General features: G+C 41.6%; 1 protein-coding gene across 2 annotated transcripts in view; it reads right to left on the bottom strand.

Moving 5' to 3' along the window:
- The window catches only part of pum1 (pumilio RNA-binding family member 1), a 37041-nt gene that overhangs the window by 12457 nt on the left and 6828 nt on the right, over window positions 1-17756 (bottom strand). Inside the window, exons 2-15 of one of the 2 annotated variants that reach the window (XM_042506102.2) lie at window positions 16849-17021; window positions 13940-14062; window positions 13426-13494; window positions 12099-12204; window positions 10140-10333; window positions 9622-9794; window positions 9261-9525; window positions 9071-9164; window positions 6850-6948; window positions 6571-6713; window positions 5970-6108; window positions 4422-4556; window positions 2587-2886; window positions 2207-2449 (exon numbers count right to left, since the gene is read on the bottom strand). In XM_042506102.2, the coding sequence (XP_042362036.1) occupies window positions 2207-2449; window positions 2587-2886; window positions 4422-4556; window positions 5970-6108; window positions 6571-6713; window positions 6850-6948; window positions 9071-9164; window positions 9261-9525; window positions 9622-9794; window positions 10140-10333; window positions 12099-12204; window positions 13426-13494; window positions 13940-14062; window positions 16849-17010 (2245 nt within the window). In that variant the 5' untranslated portion in view covers window positions 17011-17021. The remainder of the gene's footprint in view (window positions 1-2206; window positions 2450-2586; window positions 2887-4421; window positions 4557-5969; window positions 6109-6570; window positions 6714-6849; window positions 6949-9070; window positions 9165-9260; window positions 9526-9621; window positions 9795-10139; window positions 10334-12098; window positions 12205-13425; window positions 13495-13939; window positions 14063-16848; window positions 17022-17756) is intronic. The other variant, XM_042506103.2, reaches the window with a different exon arrangement.

The following is a 17756-nucleotide window of genomic DNA, read 5'->3' as shown; positions in this document are numbered from 1 at the left end:
ATGAATTTCCATTGCAATGATTACTTGCATGGGTTAACATGGATTATTTTTTTAAATTGATGACACTGCAGTACTTAAGTTTTGGATCATGAAAATTGCATTACAGCTATGCAGCACAGGAGCATAGCACTGGATGGCAGCACTGCCTCAAATATGAAGATGGACTAGACTAAGAGTTATTACTTTTATAATGTATTTACCTGCATTAGATTGCTTTGTATGAGCGTCAACTAACGTGTGTTTAAAAGTCAAATGAGTTGTCAAGTAATGTCTGTCCCACGTGGTAGCTAAACACTTTTCTGAAGATTTGTTGATGGTGGAGGGACATTAAATACAAACATTTCAGTGAGTGTCTGTTCACAGTTTTGTTTCGGATATCACAGTTTCCTCCCTTCAAAAGCTGCTATTTACCGCAGTTTATATTTGTGTAGTGTGACACCTCCAAAGAGTTGGAAATTGCCAAAGCCAGGTAATCTATAACAGTCATTCTGAAGCCTCAACTTGGCTCTGTCAGTCTGTTTGATTGTTGCTTCATCACACTCAAGTGTTTGGATTACACTTCACTCTGCCAACTGTCAATCATGGAAAACACACAAGAAGCAATAAAAGTCTGTCGGTAATTAATCCCTCAAAACACGCTGCCTCAAAAAACAGCTGTCACTTTTGAGTCTTTTAGTTTGGAGAATCTTGTTAACTGGAACAGCAGCTCATTTGGAGTTTGAAAGGGCATTTTCAGTAACTATTTTAAAAGCAGCGTGTAAGTCACTACATTTACATGCACACTTATAGTACAATGTTATTCCATACATGACAGAATTCAGAATTTGATTCTGATCGTGCAAACAACATTTTTTGATTAGATATTCTGAATTAGGCCTTTTTTTTCTAAATTTAGCATTTTCCGAATAAGATGTGGGATATGCTGATATAATTCAAGTTTTAGGAGCAGTCTTAGGACGTGTACAGTGCATTTGGAAAATGCAATAGTCTCAGTTTGGGATTTTATTGCAGTTTGCAATAAACTGCCTCTCGCCTGCTTTACAGTCAGCTTTTGTGTTGTCATGAATGGGCTGTACACAAACACAAACACAAACCAACCAGCAGTTTGCAAGGATGGGGGGGGCGTGCCCAAAGAAAACCCCATTTCTGGTCGCAAGGAATAATACATCGACTTTTACACATAATGAAAGACTTTATGTATTAACAGGATTTTGGATATGTGCGTAATATCGTAACGCTGACCTTCTGAAGAAGGTGGCTGAAGGATTGAAAGAGGGAGGCTGAGTTTGAACAGTCAAACAAGTCTGCAACCGATGGAAAAACTTTGAAAAAAACCTTCCTTTTTTTTGATGCCTTACAAGCAAAAGGGCACAAGAGGCTCTAGCCGTTCCACTTTTCCATATTTTGACATTATAAAAAACATGTAAGGGTACATTAATCGGAGTATGCACAGCTGCATGTAAACAAGAATATAGTGGAATATTTATTTTCATTAGCCATGTAAAGAGCTTTGAATTATTAACAAGGTTGCTATCGCATAAAGTAAGCTAGATTTAAGACTTTTTTTTTTTTTAAATAACCCAAATTATTGCAACTTTGTGTTTTTCACTCTGCATGTGGCATACCACTGCCACAGTCCAAGTTTGACAACATTTTTGCATGAAATACACCAAGCCTTCAATGAATTGCTTTGTATCAATACAATCCTAATTCCAATTTCTTAATAGTTTAAAGATTTTTGAATTTAAAACATCTCAATACCAATTAAAGCCTGTTTCAAAAGAAACCTGGTCAACATTTCATCACATACATCTTATATTACAAAATAAATGTAAATGTGAGAACTCTATACACAGAGGAATCTACAAAAATGTCCTGTTAAGGCTTACTACTCAAAGATTATGAATCTGGTACATATAAATGCTGCAGTGAAGCCTGTGGAGTCCTCACAGCTGTGTCCTGCACATTCCCAGCTAGGGTTTTTGAACATAATGGGACCAATCATCCGACAGGTGCAGTAAATTATGCTTGATGATACTCATAGCTGGTATATCCTGGCATGTAAACAGCGCTGGCTTTGTGTTTGGCAAACGAGCACTAGCGCTGTTTCCATGGTCACAAAGTAGCTATTCAAGAAGTATTAATGTGAAACAAAACACAACAAATAAAACTGGTATTCTCAAACAATTGGATGAAAGACACTTACCAAGATTGAGGTTGGACGAGGAGCTGTGATTGGACAGGGAAGGGGGGGGTGTGAGGGAATGGGAGGGGCCCTGGTTGGGTAGGGGCATGCCCACAGGGCCAGGGGAGGGACTGAAGCCCAAGGTGCCATTATAGAAGCCTCCGTGCCCAATTGGAGTGAGGCTGGAGGGCGTGCGTTTGTACAGCTCATTGTTGCCTGTCAGGGAGTCCCGCCTGGAGCCGCTGCCACCACTCGAGTTGGCCACTAGAGGGAGACAAAGATATACATAAGATCATGGTGTCTGGAGGGGCAGTGAAATGTTTTTCTGCTGTTCTTTTCTTTCTTTAACCATTGACAGCTGCTTTTCAGTGCACTTGAAAACGTGCAGGGCGCATTCCTACCTGCAGTGCCGAAGCCCCCCAGCGTGGCCCCCAGTGTGGCGCCGAGGGAGGACGAGGCTTGCTGGCTGAAGCCCAGAGAGGCAGAACCTGGTCCAGGCTGGCCAGAACCTTGTGAAAAAAGAGAGGAGCTTTGGGAGGAGGAGCTGAGGGACGAGGATCCGTAGAAGGAGCTTCCTCCCAGAGCACCACCAGGGCCACCCTGCTGCTGAGGCTGCTGAGATGTCATGGCACGAAATGGACCGTTGGCTCCACCGCCCAGACCACCGTTGGCACCACCTGCGGAGGCTGCTGCTGCTGCAACTGGAGGGAGAGACCACAGACAAAGGGGTTTCACAGGTTTCCCTTTTGGGCCAAACAAAGTGTTCCAAAAACTCCAAAAGTCATATCAGAAAGTCATATCAACAGTAAATACTCAAACTAAATTAATTTCACTTGACCAAGTGCTGCAAAGATTCTTGAGGGGCAAGTTTGGTATTTGTCAAGCTAGACTCTTTTTTTCCCCATGTTTTAATATCAAGTTGACTAATGGGAACATCAATTTCTAAAATTGGTCCAGTATTGAGCGAGAGCGTTGAAAAAGGGTGCAATGTAACCACTCAGGGCATATTCGCACTGTCAGTTTATGTTCACTGTAAGTGCTTGTTTTCTACAACTGACATTTTCAGAAGTATCTGACGACATTATGAAAATGATCTCCACAGAGATAAAGCTTTTCGTTGAAAAGTAAGATCCTTTTGGATTGATTGGAGACAGCCTCAAAATTACTATGTTCAAACCCACCAGACTACACTTAAATAAACAATAATGGTATCCTTGTAAAAGACACCTAATTTAAAATCTACAGAAACAAAATAAAACTCACATAAGGTGTCTTTGTTCATCTTATCACTGTAACAACAATCATTAGCTCTGGTTTGGTTGAAATAAACCCTTAAATCACCCACTTAGATGTGAAACATGCTGGTTCTCTGTGCACAAAAATTACTCTTCATGTTAATGAAGTCTGGTGGGTTTGGCAAAGGCTATTTTGGGGCCGTTTGTCGTTAAACAAAAATGATGTTACTCCTTAACTAAAAGGTCTATCTCAGTAGGCATTATTACCATAATGTCATCAGACACTTATGACAATAATCTGAGCCTGTCAGTGGCAAAAATAAGCACCTAGAAAGAAATCAGGTAATTAGGATACCAATACCCAATATTAGTAGTTAATGAGATCCATAACCAATATTTGGAACATATATGCATTTACAATAGAAACAAATATTGTTCCTCCAATATTTAGAATTTGGAATATAACAAACTCCAACACAAAACTTTGTTTAAATGCCTTTAAGTTCCCAGCAACTTTTTATAGTCAAGTGAAATTTTTAATTAAAAAAATGATAAATAAAAATAGCTCCCTGAGGTTTTACAAAGTAAACATTTCTACAATGCTGAAACTTTTACACTTTAATTAATTTTATCCAAGATCGTTAAAAAAAAATGGAGATGCAGATAAACGGCAAAATGCAAAGTATCGACCCCAATAATTTTGTCAGGTCTGTTGACCCCTGAAAAAAAAAGATTATTTTCCCCTCGCTCAGCCTTATATGATACTAGTGTCTACATTGACATGAACAGCACTGACTCATGGGAACTCCCTTTTAAAATCCAAGGCCAGACTTGAAGGTTCAGTCTGATAATCTCTTAATTGCATATTCTGGATGAATGGGACATTCAGAAGATGTTTTTTAAGATCACAATGTACAATCTGTTGTTTTGTGTATGAGATCCCTCTTTGTCCTGTTGCTGCAGTCACACAGGTCAGAGCTTTGAGTGCATTGCTGTCTTACCTGCTTGTGCTGCAGAGGGAGATATGATGACGGAGGCAGGGGCCATGAGGCGGACAGGGCCACTCCTCGCTCCAGTGTTGACCACGAGGGCTCCTGTCTGATCATAGTAGGCTGCAGGGGCCAAGACTGGATAGCCTGAGAAAGAGCCAGCAACAAAGCAATATTCAGAGTGTACCTAAATTGATTTTAGCATGTCTTTTCTTTCATGTAGCGATGGGTGGTTATGGGTGATTTTAGTTCTTAATGGTCGAAAGGTTTTATAACTGAAGTCCTATTTGCAGGGACTCCCGGTTCATGTTAAGTGCAAGGCATTTGGATGGGTTAAGCGTGCTGATTTAGTGTTAACCTTCTTTTTGTCTTTTAAATGTGGGTTAAACAAAGAGAGCCACAAAGCCACACGCTATCCGTGCCACCATCTTTCAGAATTTCATTTTTCTGATTGATTTCAGTTTGCTCTTTCTGTGAATGAGTCTCCATGCTGTGTAGTGAGAGCCTCCTTACCCAAAACTTTCATTTATAAATGCAACTGCAGCTTCAATAATTCTCTACCAGGGAGAGAGGCAGAAACAAGGTGCAGAGAAAACAAAAAATAGAATAGGACCCCAAGTCACACAGAGGCCAATTTGCATGGGACTGATTTCACATAACCTCTAGCGAATTATGTTTGGTCATTTTCAGTGGAATTTTTACATGACAAATTTACACAGGATAATAATCAGATGACCTCTGCAGTTATTACAAATTACCAGAGGTAACAGGTAATACTAGTCCCACGCGATTTAAGCTGAAGATATCTGGAAATTGTGCTGTAAGAATAAATGTAATTAGAAGCACAGTGTGGGACTCAAATACCCCTGAAACTTGAAGACTCATGTTGTGTTTCTGAAACAGAGGAGGGAAGCTGCAGAGTTGCTGCAGGCGACTTCAGCGGCAAGTAAAAACAAAACAAAAACAAAAAAACAATCACTAGAAAGTGGCTACACCCAGTACCACCAACTTTGGAAGACTGGTATAGAATAATTTTGGAAATATTTCAAATTGAGAAGCTAGCCTTTCTTTTTGATGATTCAAAACAATGAATTCTATCAAATCTGGAATAAATAGATCGCCTTTATAGCACCATTACGAGCAGACTTTTATATGTAACTTCCTCCCCTCTTTTCGATAGGACCTGTAGCATCGTACACTCCCTCAGTTTCAGTGTATACAGTTGAGTTTACTTACAGAGCTTGAGATGAACAGATATGCATGCATATGTGGATGCTTATGTGTACACATGTATTTGTGTATATAAGTGAGCTTAAGTAGATATGGGCGTATTACATATGTTGTTTCTCTTTTTACAAAAACAAAGAAAAAAAAGAGTAGGGAAAAGAAAAGAAACAACTATACTGCGAATTCTGCTACATCTGAATTACACAGGCCTTATAACTGTAAGTATTGTATTAAAGAAATGTGTATTTTTTGAAACAATATTCACAAATAAAAAGACATTAAAGAAAAGGACCAATGTAATTGGGTTTTTTGGGAGTTTTGTGTCATACTCACCAGGGACGCCTGCTGCTAACCCCTGCCCAAAGGCGAGAGCTGAGTTGACTGCTGCTGCTGCAACCAGCTGGTCATTTTGCTGACCCTGTTGACCTTGGCTGGGGGTCAAAGGTCGCTGGTTGCCTCCAGCACGCATCACCTTTACAAAGTACAAAAAAACAAAAAGGTATTTAAATTGTTATTATGTAAATTAGTACAGAAATTGTGCTCCAAAATCAGTTCCAAAGCAGAGAGCCTGTGGTGTAGTGAAGACATAACTTTCTTTCATGTCCACATCCTGTCCTGGTTAATGTCTAAAACAATGTGCCCACACACAGAGAGACAAATAGTAGCATGTAATAAATAGCTAGACCACATTCCTTTTATTAGCATACGCGTTTATAAGAAGCAGGAGTAAATAAAACAGTAGTAGGATGAAACGTTCCCCGCTGATATGTTCAGAGTCCACACAGGCTGTGAAGAGTTTTCTGCTTATGGATCCAAGTTGAGCAGCAATAAGACTGAAAGCACAATTCAGCTGGCACATAAGGAAATTTTGACAGAAACATCTTGAGCCGGTGGCAATCAGCATGCCGTTTTTTTTGGCCAGAAGCCCACTGACCTGCTGTTGGTTCTGCTGGCCCTGGTTTGCCGCCTGCTGATTGGCCGAGTTGTTGGCTGCAGCCGCCTGCTGCTGGAAAAGGTTGGCAGGGTAGACCCCCCAGGGGGTCACACCGTAGTACTGGGGAGGCATGACTGCCGGACCTAGACTCAAACAAATACGCAAAATACAGGTCAGATAGGATAACTGTGTTTATGCTTCTCTTCACTGTGGGATATGAATTATTGAGACTGTTTCTAAATCCTCTCAACTGCATTCATTTCAAAACACACGTCTCACCAAGTGTCGCTGCTGCTGCTAGTCCGGCTGCGTAGGGGTCTGTCCCTGGTGGAGCCGCACTGATGATGTAAGGATTGGGCACAAATGCTGGAGCCAGACCTGAGGACACATGGAGGGGAAATGTGAACCAGGGCCAAAAGGTTTTTACATAACACACAGAATTAAATTCCCAGAGTGAAGCTTCAACACGTTCAAACCACTTCAGGACTCCATTAGGATTGTAATTAAGATTTAAAAATACTAATCAAACAAATTAAGCTCTTCAGGTTTAAGGTGAACTCGTGACAAAGACATTTCTGAAAGACTGTTGTTATGCATTACTTTGAGTAAACCTACAAAATATTAACCCAGCTTTAAGGACTGCAACAACAACATTACTTCTATGTTCTTTTGTTCCAGCAGAAAAACTAGAAACTGCATCACCCACTGAGTCACTGTTGAGTCACTGATCAACACATGTATGAATAAACTCTGATTATATACGGGTCTGATACTTTAGGTGAAATGTATATTTTTCTTGTAGGTAAATGAAGTCCTGTGTAAAATAATGTAGTAGCACTTTCCATGTAAAGCTGTGCTTAGTGATGTATTGCAAGATATACTGATTGAGGTAAAGTTATTTATTGGTTTGGCCAATTACCGGTGCAAATAGGATGTTTTACAAACAATCTTTATTGGCAGAACTTGGTTCCCGATAGTGGGCGACAGCCTTCATCAGTTTTATGGGAACGAAAGTCTTTGAGCAGAGCTGAAGAGGGGAGGATTATGTTAAATTAGGCAAAAAGGAGCTGATCAATGGGTGCAGCTCCAGAGAAAGCCGGTCCTTTCTGCTGTGTGAGTGTCTCACTGTATTGTTCTTCATTTTAACAAAGATTTACATGATGTTTTTGGCCAGACAGCAACAGACAGTCCAGCGCTATGGAGCTGGAATGAAAGAGTCTACAACTGAGCGAATGCCGCCGCTTCTTGTTTCAAATTAAGAGCCCTTTAGTGTTTCATAAACGGTCCAGCCATATACAAGGATTTGACCTAGTCTTGTTTTTATGTGTTTTATAAATCATGAGGAAAGTATTTTCAAAACAATAAAATATCTGATTCCAAATTACTTTTTTTTTTTTTTAGCTTTGCCAAATATCAATTACAAAATACTCAAAAGTAATTAAAAATAAACATTTTTTGTCAGTAGTTCAGTCTTGGCTTGGGGCCCAAAGGGTTGCCGGTTCAAGTCCCCATCCAGACCAAGTATGGAGTGTGGACTGGTAGCTCGAGAGGTGCCCTTGAACAAGGCACCAAACACCCAACTGCTCGGGCGCATGTCTGTGGGTAGCCCCCTCGCTCTGACATCTCCCCATTTAATGCATGTGTATACATCCTGTTTGTGCATGAGTCTGTGTATTTAAATACACATGCCATGTAAATGGCAAGAGTGTATTTAAAGAATGTAAAAGAGTGAAAAAAATGCATTTTTCCCCAAGGATGAATCAAGTATGTCATCTTCTTCTTCTTCAAATACATGTAACAGCTATAATGTAATAATATATAACATATAAATAATATATATAATGTCCATCTCTGACCCCTGTTTTGCAGGCTCCATGCATAAAGCTAAGGTAATGTCACTGTGTACCTGAGAACCTCTGAGGAAAAATCCTATCTCAAAAATAAGAATCACTCCCACCTAGATTTTTTAAGGTTAGTTTGATGCTCAGATCAGATTATGTGATTATTTTGAGTTTGATGATCAGTTCAACTGTAATCCAACATCAAATGAAAGTTAAAAGTTGTTTTTCCAGCAAACAATTAATCTGCTATGGGCTTCTTCCCATTACATGTTATTATCATATCGGCCTCTAAAAAAAACACCTTTGGTAGACTGCTGGTAGTGATCCACAAAACTCCCGCCTCTACTACACTCTTAAATAAAATAATATGAAGCAATGGAAAGGATGGACAAGCAACAGAAACAAAACCATTGCTCTTACAAAAAAACTTAAATTTTCCTTTGATTTGTCACTTAAGAGCAAACGGACAGTGAAAAACTGCGTCAAACAAAAATATCAAAGAGATGTTGACATTCAGTTCTGCTCATGCTCATATATGTCCATGCATGCACGCACACGCGCATGCACACACACACACACACACACACACACACACACACACACACACACACACACACACACACACACACACACACACACACACTCTCTATCTCTCTTACCAATGTGAGGCTGCTGTGCTGCTGCCAAGGCGTACTGCTGTTGCTGGGCTGCTGTTAACTGCTGCACTGCTAGGGCGTTGTTTCTCTGAAACAGCTGCAACCAGCACGATGACAGGTGAATCACATTTTAATCTCATGCAGAGCTGATGACAAATGTTTGTATATACTACTCTCCACCTGCCACTGTTACCTGCTGCTGGTTGGTGTAATCAAATAAGCCCACGGTGGGCGCAGAGTCCATGGGCATCTGGGAGTTGTAGTCAAACTGAAGCGGCTCCATCACAGACTCCATGGGGTCCATGGTGACACTGCCTTGTTCCACGCCAGAGAAGTCCTCAGGGGGTTTGGGGCCTCCACCCCCTCCCAGGGTTGTTAGGCCATCAGCACCTACTCCCCCAGGACCTCCAAGCAGGTCGCCCTCGGGACCAGGGGCCGGCATGTTGCCTGGGGGACGACTGCAGGAGTGATAAAGAAGGAGGAGTTCAGTTTACATCTAAAGGCCGTTTGTAGAGGAATTTTGGGTTGTGAGTGTGTGTCACGCTGAGTCCTACCCGAACTCTTTGACGTCGACGTCGAGGCCGTTCTGCACGGGCAGCCCATTTGGGTTGATGACGTCATTAATGTTATCAGCTTCAACTTCCGTCAACTCTTTCAACTTCTCTCCTTCAAAAGTTGCCTTTGGCTTCTCCCTCTTCTCCTCCTCCACCTCTCCGTCCCTCTGCCCCTGTGTGATGGAGAGAGACAAGAAATATAACTGATACGATGACAAACTGAAGGTGCTGAGAACCTGACAGTGACAGATGGCAAACGCACATAAGGTACGGCGTGGGTAGGACAGCCTGACATGGACAAGGTGAAAGACCTGTCCTCAGCTGATAATCGCAGGCTGATGGAGGACAAACAGTGAGGGAAAACTGACAGATGGGGTGTCGAGATTATCGAGGGTGTGATGCTAAAGTGGTAAATAAACAGTCAAGATTGTTACGATAAGAAAACAGTGACGCAGGAGAGAGAGAAATGATTATCAGGAAATGTAAATATGTGATAGAGACAAGACTTCGAGACTTACATAGGGTCCTTTTCGAAGGCAGGAATCCAGTTTGTCAGCCGGCGAGGAGGAGAGAACGTACTCCACCATGCTAACCCCCAGCCCGCCACTTTCAGAGCGCGGTGACATCACTGAGCCCACCCCGACTTCACCTCCGCCATGGAAACCTTGCCCGGGCCGACGGGACACCATGATTGGCTGAGACACCGAGTGATCTGACATGAGAGGAAGAGGGACTGTTAAATAACATTCACGCATGGAGAAGCACGACATTTGCTCCACAAACTGTTCAGGCATGAAAGTGATCACTTCCAACACATAAGCACCATTAACCAGCCCCATTTTTATTGGATGTCTTTTATTGGACTTAAATCGTATCAGTCTAATTATAATCCCATTGATGGGTTATAGACCCCCTGGGTTTTTTAATTTCTTCTAACTGTTACAACTTTCTGTTCATTCTTTGTAATTGTCTCTCTCGCCTACAGCCGCATTGGGGGTATCTGAATCGCCTCTCCTGAGGTTTCTTACATTTTTCCCCATTATGAGCCAAAGTCATTTTCGAAAGGTTTCCTTGTTCCTTAGCGCACTTGGACTGGTTCAGAGCTGTTCATTTCACAGGATGTTGTATGTGATATTAAGCTATACATCATCAGCAATGTGGCCAAATGCAGATTTCATGGCAGCAGTTTTATTTAAAAAAATGACTGTCTTGTATTGTCTTTTGTCGGTCTTGCAATTTGAAGTTAAAGCTGGGGGCTGCAGGGTTTTTTTGGCAAAAAAACTTAACTTAAACTTAAGAGCATATTGTAGTTCAAGTGCTGAACTGCACCTCCTCTTCGCTCTTTTTTCATGTTTAGGAAATCTAGCCCATGACAGGAAACTTTGGCCAATCACAGGTCTTTTCAGAGTAAGAGCGTTCCTTATGGCTGTTCTACATATGGAGATGCAAGTGCAAGTCCCCACGATGAAAGCCTGATTCAATGCCAGAGAATACTGCTGAGAAGGTTGCTCTTCCAGCATTGGCAACAACTGCATACACATTGTGACGCAACCCCAAAAAACAGGCTGACTTACCGAAAACAGAGTCTAAAAGTGATTCTGACAATTAATGTTAGGGCTACCCCTTGAAAGTCGGAGATTCGAATCATTAGTCGGACACCCCTCAGCCGACTGAGATAGCTTCAAGTCGAGTAGATGGACCCCCCCCCGTCAACCTGAATCCAGCCAGCAGAAACTCCAGCTACGGGAGACTGGACAGGCCCAACTTCCTGCTGGATCAGCAAACTCTCTGGTCCTGCCTTACCAAAGTTTACGCCTGGAGCTAGCCGCCAGTGGCTAGTTAGCAAATGGTCTTACAAAAAGAACGCCAAGGAAGGGCTGAACAAATGTGCTGCATTCATTCTACATAGAAATGACATTAAATGAATCAATATATGGGAAACACTGGGCTAATACATGATTGCCTCCATATGCCCATGGGAGGCGTTTAGGACAGAGAGGGGAGCGCTGCAGAAGGAGGGTGTATTTTCAAATTCTGTCTTTTTTCCAGATTTATGCCTACCCCAGCTTTCAAATTACCAGAAGCAGTTCACTTTACAAATGAGCTATTTTGTATCACTTTCTCCACGACTATAAACTGATGCACAAATGAGGTGCCAGGTGCCTGCTTCTGAAATGCAGAAGTATTTCTGTTGTCATTAAACCTACAGAAATAACTGCATTGCGTTAGAATGAGAAAAGCTCAGCTCTCATCCCCATCAGGGAGAACATGAGGGTGATTTCACTTTGACATCAGCTTTGGATTCTGACAGAAATCTAAATATACGTTTTCCAAAACCGAAACGGCTATTATTCGGTTTTTTTCTTGATGTGCTCGGAAAAAATCAAAACCGTCGTAATTCACAAACAATCCTGCATTATTAACAGCCTACTGTCTCCCAGCGCATCTGAAAACATAAGCCAGACTTATATACGTACCCGAGGCACCCCATGCACTGTCCCTCCACTGGTCCAGAAAGATCCCTTTTGGTCCATCCTTCCCAGAGTCATCTGTCTCCCAGAACTTCTTACCAGTTAGCAGCTGCTACAAAGACACAGGAAAACAGGCGGACAAGGAAGAAAAGACAAGGTAAAAATGGTTGCACAAATATTGCCAGAACATGGCAGAATGAGCAAGATAAAAAATATCATACATAAGTGATTAGTCTGTATAACTGGACATCTGAGCAGAAAGGTCGTCTTCATAAGACCGTAAACTCCGAATGGTTTTTGCTATTTTTTTGGTTGTTAAGCCGCCAGTGCTGCATTGCAATTCCCAGTAATACATCTGCTGGAGGTACTTTGACCCCTGACTGCGCCCTAAATAAACAAGTACAAGCCATTCGAACTGGAGGAGTGAAGCCAAAACAGAATAACACACTACCACAACAAAAGCCAGTTCAAAAGCAACCATTAAGCATTTACATCTCATAATTAAAAGACTGTTCATTCATATTTTTCAATAGTTTTAACTAGTTTTAAATATCTGGACTTTATCAGCAGATCATTTGTGTTTCTCTGCTTATCTCTTGTCACTTTCTATTACAGTCAGTGACACTTTTCTTGCTTTAAAACTTTGTTTCTGTAAATGCGATCAGTATCCTCAGGCAACAGGAAACTCTTGGTTGCATGGTGGGTAAAAATCTGTAAGTGTGTTAACTTATCTACCATTTCTGGGCTATTTTTGTAACATGTTTATTCATCTTGTTACAGATGTATCACAGTCCATGGCAGCCAAATAATTCACCCAATATGAGACACAAACGAATGTGCTATGTTCAACAAGCCAAAACTTATTGTAGGCACTGGTCCAACATTAACAGAATGACTGAGAGCAGACAGTGTTTAATAAATGCTAAGAGCCAGCCTCACCAGTTAAAATTAAAATTATTTTCAGAGCTTTTCATTGAAGAACAACAATGCCAACACAAGTCCACAGTACTTTTGGCTCAAAGGCCTTCCACTAAGCTACTTATCCATCTCTTTTTTCTTGGATTTCCTGTTTTTCAAGTTTGACTTTCTGTCAGCAATCCATCATGTGTTTGTTCAGCCAGGTGCCCGAGTCACAAAATACCGAGCAGCCATTTTCATGACAAGTGTTAATCCAGGTAACTGCCAAGTTTAAATATCAAAACAAAACTGTACTGACATGCCGTGAGTAACCACAAATGCTCCATTATCCGATGAGGTGTTAAAGCTACACGGTCACAATGGTCACCCTCTTCTAGACATTAGATTTCCCCAACCATCAAACCTGATGTCTCACCTCTCCCATGGCGCGTCCCTCCAGAGCCAGAGCCTGAAAGTCATGGTTCAACTCGTCCATGGACCGCACCTGCAGACAGAGAGCCCAGTCATGTCTCTCACACGATGTTTAAACATAAACTCGGCTTTAATTACCTGTTAATTAGTAATTGCTTTCATAAATGATTTCCATGCCGTTACAGAGCAACACTAAAATTAAGTTTTTAAGACTAAAAAGACGGTTTAAACTGTTATCAATTAAAATGTGTACCTTGTGTCTTTTTTTTTAACATTAAATGGCCACTGATGTTCATGTTCTGAAACTTAAAAACTGAAACAATGAAAGACTTTGCTTCCCATACCCCTCACATATTTTGCAGGTGGAAGGATTTAACCATTTCAGTTTACTCACTAGAAATGTTTCTGTGAACTTTGTACGAGCAAACAGTAGTACACATGACATAATACAACAACACCAGCGCTGCAAAAGTGTGTTACCACTTATGCAACACCAGAAAACACACACACACACACACCTGGCTGTCATGGATGTTGTCTCCAGTGGGCCAGCGATGTTTGCCGGGCTGTTCACCGTGCTGCCGCTGGAAGAAATAATCTACCATGGCATCATCCTGGGAACGTCCAGCACCCGCCACACCCTTAGACACACACACAGATACACAGTGTATATTATCCTCAAATTACTGGCAACAGTAACAAGCAGACACCTGGAGACATGCAGGTAGAGCCTGGATTTTAAGTATTCACTAGGGCTGCAGCTAATGATTATTTTCATTGTCCGTATTAGAAAATGGTCAAAAATGTTGTTAAGTGTTTCCCAAAGCTCAAGATGACGTCCTCAAATGTCTTCTTTTGTCCACAACCCGAAGAGATAATATTCATAGAGGGGTAAAGAAACCAGAGAAAAAAAATAAAGTCTGGAATCAGAGAATTTGTACTTTACTTAATTAAACAGATTAATCAATTCTCAAATTAGTTGGCAATTAATCTAATAGTTGACAACTAATCGATTAATCACTGCTGTTTACCAATGTTTTATAGAGCTGATTATAAAAAAATCTAAAAACCCACAAAAGCGAGCACGCTTACCTTCAAATTTATGTGGAACATAAAAGTGAGCATCAATGTTATTTAACTGAATGTCCATTTACATGTACAATGTATTGTAGAAATATCAGGGGTGAAAAGGTTACTCAAATACCAACAGCACAACAAAATTATCTAATGTTTTCAGCAAGACCACTCCAGTCTCTGTGCTGCTATCAGAAAAAACTCCATACATACAAGATGGATACATACAAGATGGATACTACTACCTCAGTGTAAGCTACTAGACGTCATAAAAATAAAGACATTCAATCCTAAGTGGAAAAAATCCGGCACTTCCTGTCTTTGAAAACAAGTCATCCAAGAAACTTTTCAACCTGAGGACCAGTTTTTAGGGAGTCATTGTCGTATGCATGTTTTTGCAAAAACTCGTCATCCAAACAGCATCATTGGTCAAGGTATTCAGTGCAAATCCTGCCTTCTAAAACTCAAATACATCAAAATAAGAGGCAATGTTTCCTTTCACAGGCAAACTTAGATTGACTCCCTCTCTTAGTCATTTTGAGGGTAGACACAAACTTCCCCACAACATGCCGTCATCAAAGGATCAGTCAACATGTTCTGGAAACAGCTGGGCTCGGTCATTTGCTGGGCTCCGTCATTTGCTGTACACGCAGAGCGTGCAGTAGAACACGTTACCCGGACATCATTCGATCTGACTTAATTGCTACTTATCAGATAAACTGCTCTATTTCCTCTGGGATAAGTCATGAAAAATGCTAACCTTGTTATCAAGAAGTAATGTTTTACACTTAACAGATGATCCCATGCACCGTGTACAGTGTGATGAAGCTGAGGCATGACACTGTTCACCCTCACTGCACTCTGCTGCTGTGAGCTGCATTTCAGTGCACACAGATATCCGTAATTACATATTTTATAACAACACAGCTAGCCCGCCTGACTGACAGCAACTATGAAAGGCTATCAGCTCTCCAACTTCACCACTTGCCAGGAGAATTAAAGGAGCTCTAGACAACATTCAGAGCGTAAATGTAGCAGCAAACAACTATTTACCATGTTAAGATATAGCAGCCTAATGGCGACCTGAGCAGAGAATGAAGTCACGCTCCCTCTGTGTCTTTTCACCCGAGCTACTCTTTATTATGGAAAGCTGGTCCGGCTGTGTGTGCGTGTTAATGAAAGCGGGTGCCTGTGCATGTATCTCAGTGGCCGGATAATCACTGCGGCTGTGTGCTGCGTTCATACGGCAGAACTGCTGCTAACAGGACAGCATTGTTGCAGAATCATTAGCGCCCATCCCTCGGCGAACACCGTTAGCTCTGTCAGTACTTGGGCTGTACCTGACTCAGAATTATGTCAGTTGAATCAGATTGGGCAGTACAAAACTAATGTTCAACACTTCCATTTATTTCCACCTTGAGTTGTGAAGTTTGAACAGGGACTCAGCAGGACGCTCAGTGTAACAGCAGCATTCACTTAATACAGCAAACAAGTTAACTGTGGTAACGATAGAGCGCAAACGCGCAACAACGCTCTTTGCCTACACTGGACATCAAACCAAAGCCAGACGCTGTATCCTGTTGAGCCGCTGTGAACTGTGAATTCACCACTTCTTTAATCGACATTACAGTCTCTCTCTCCCTCAGTGCCTCCGCCTGCATGTCTGCAACTACTTGTACTAAAGAGTAGCATGAAATTCAAGAGTGCTCTCTCCACAACAAAGTCTGGGAAACAAAATATACCCAGAGGCACGCCTGCACAGCCCGCTGACTAGCAACATAAATAAATAAGAAAATAAAAAACAACTGCTTGACTTGAGGCAGTCTCGGTCAACTGAGGGGTCATTCATTTATTGATCAGTTCATTCAATGACAACTGACCATCATGAGTGAACACAGCAGAAGGTGATGACTTCAGACAGCCCATCATTGTTTGATATACCTCCAGACAAGTAACGTTGCCCAAATTCAGCTGAACATTGTCAACACGAATCCCATTTGAATTCCTACTCTGTCCAGTGTTTTTATAATTTACTTGGCCGTAACGCTGCCAAGCAGTGGCTCTGCCACGATAGCTATACAAACTAACTAGCATGGTTTAGCTAACAGACAACAACCTGCCAAAGCTGTCTGCAGTCATTCTCTATTGGTGTGATCTGCAGAAAATATTTGCAAATAGTTAGCAATGCCAATATATAGACATTTACCTTTTTACAGACTAACCAACTGCAAAAATGTGATCATAACCAGGTTGATTTGCATTGTAAATGCTCCTACACAACATGAGGAGGTTGGTCAGACCGCGCTCAGACTGGGCATACATTTATTAGAGGTGTCAAGGTGGTGGGCTTTACCTGCTGGCTGGGGGGTGTGGCCTGAGGGGTCTGCCCAGTTGGAGGGGCATGTCCTCCGCTGCTCAGCACCACGGGCATGCTGGGAGATGTAGTTCTATGGTGGGGGCTGAATGAATCCTGCCAGAGCACTGCTTTCCTCTTCAACACACACACACTGCTCATTCCACCACAGCCTGTCCAGAGAGAAAAACATCTGTCATTTGCAAACAATGGCATACAGGGTCAATACAATAAACAAACAAAATGTTTGATAAGCTTTGAATAGTTTAATACTGACTGATAGATGGAGACCGTATGCAGAGTTGACAGTTTATCATGTGCACCCACCTAAAACCAATGCAGTCTAATTCAACTCCCCTGCAAAGTATCTGCTATAAAAACTCCAACATTCATTTTTTATTGAAGCGGCTACAGTTCATCAAGTCTGCTAGTTTCATAAAGCACCAACAGTTTGAAGGCTGCGGCTTAAAAAGCACATCTGCTCCATGTATATAACTGAGGACAGACAAAATACAAAAAAACATTTGCAGCACAATTAAAAAGATACTTTGCCAATTTTCAATCAGCTTTGCATCATAACAATGTGGGTAGTATGTGCAAATGAGCAATGGTAAACTGCTTGCTCGAACAGATCAGGGTTTCCCACACATTCATTTAGTCGTAGCAGACCGCCACAATTAAAACATCTGAAGCAATGTATTGATTTTTTATTTTTGGAGCTGGACAACTTTTAGGAATGCTATTGGAAAATATATACCACTTGGCCAGTCACTGTCACACACTCTTGGAGTGCAGACGTACTCTGGGCACAAAAGGAGCAGCAGAACGCCTGACACAATTAAAGTGAAGCTGAGTTTAAAGGTTTGCATTCCCTCGCCTCTGATGCAGTAGCTGCTTTGCTCAACCAT

Source organism: Plectropomus leopardus, chromosome 17, assembly GCF_026936395.1.
Source record: "Plectropomus leopardus strain MGB_pleo_1.0 chromosome 17, ASM2693639v1, whole genome shotgun sequence".
Taxonomy (NCBI): domain Eukaryota; kingdom Metazoa; phylum Chordata; class Actinopteri; order Perciformes; family Serranidae; genus Plectropomus; species Plectropomus leopardus.
The sequence above is the reverse complement of the archived record's forward strand: the minus strand, read 5'-3'. Positions and strand labels throughout refer to the sequence as shown.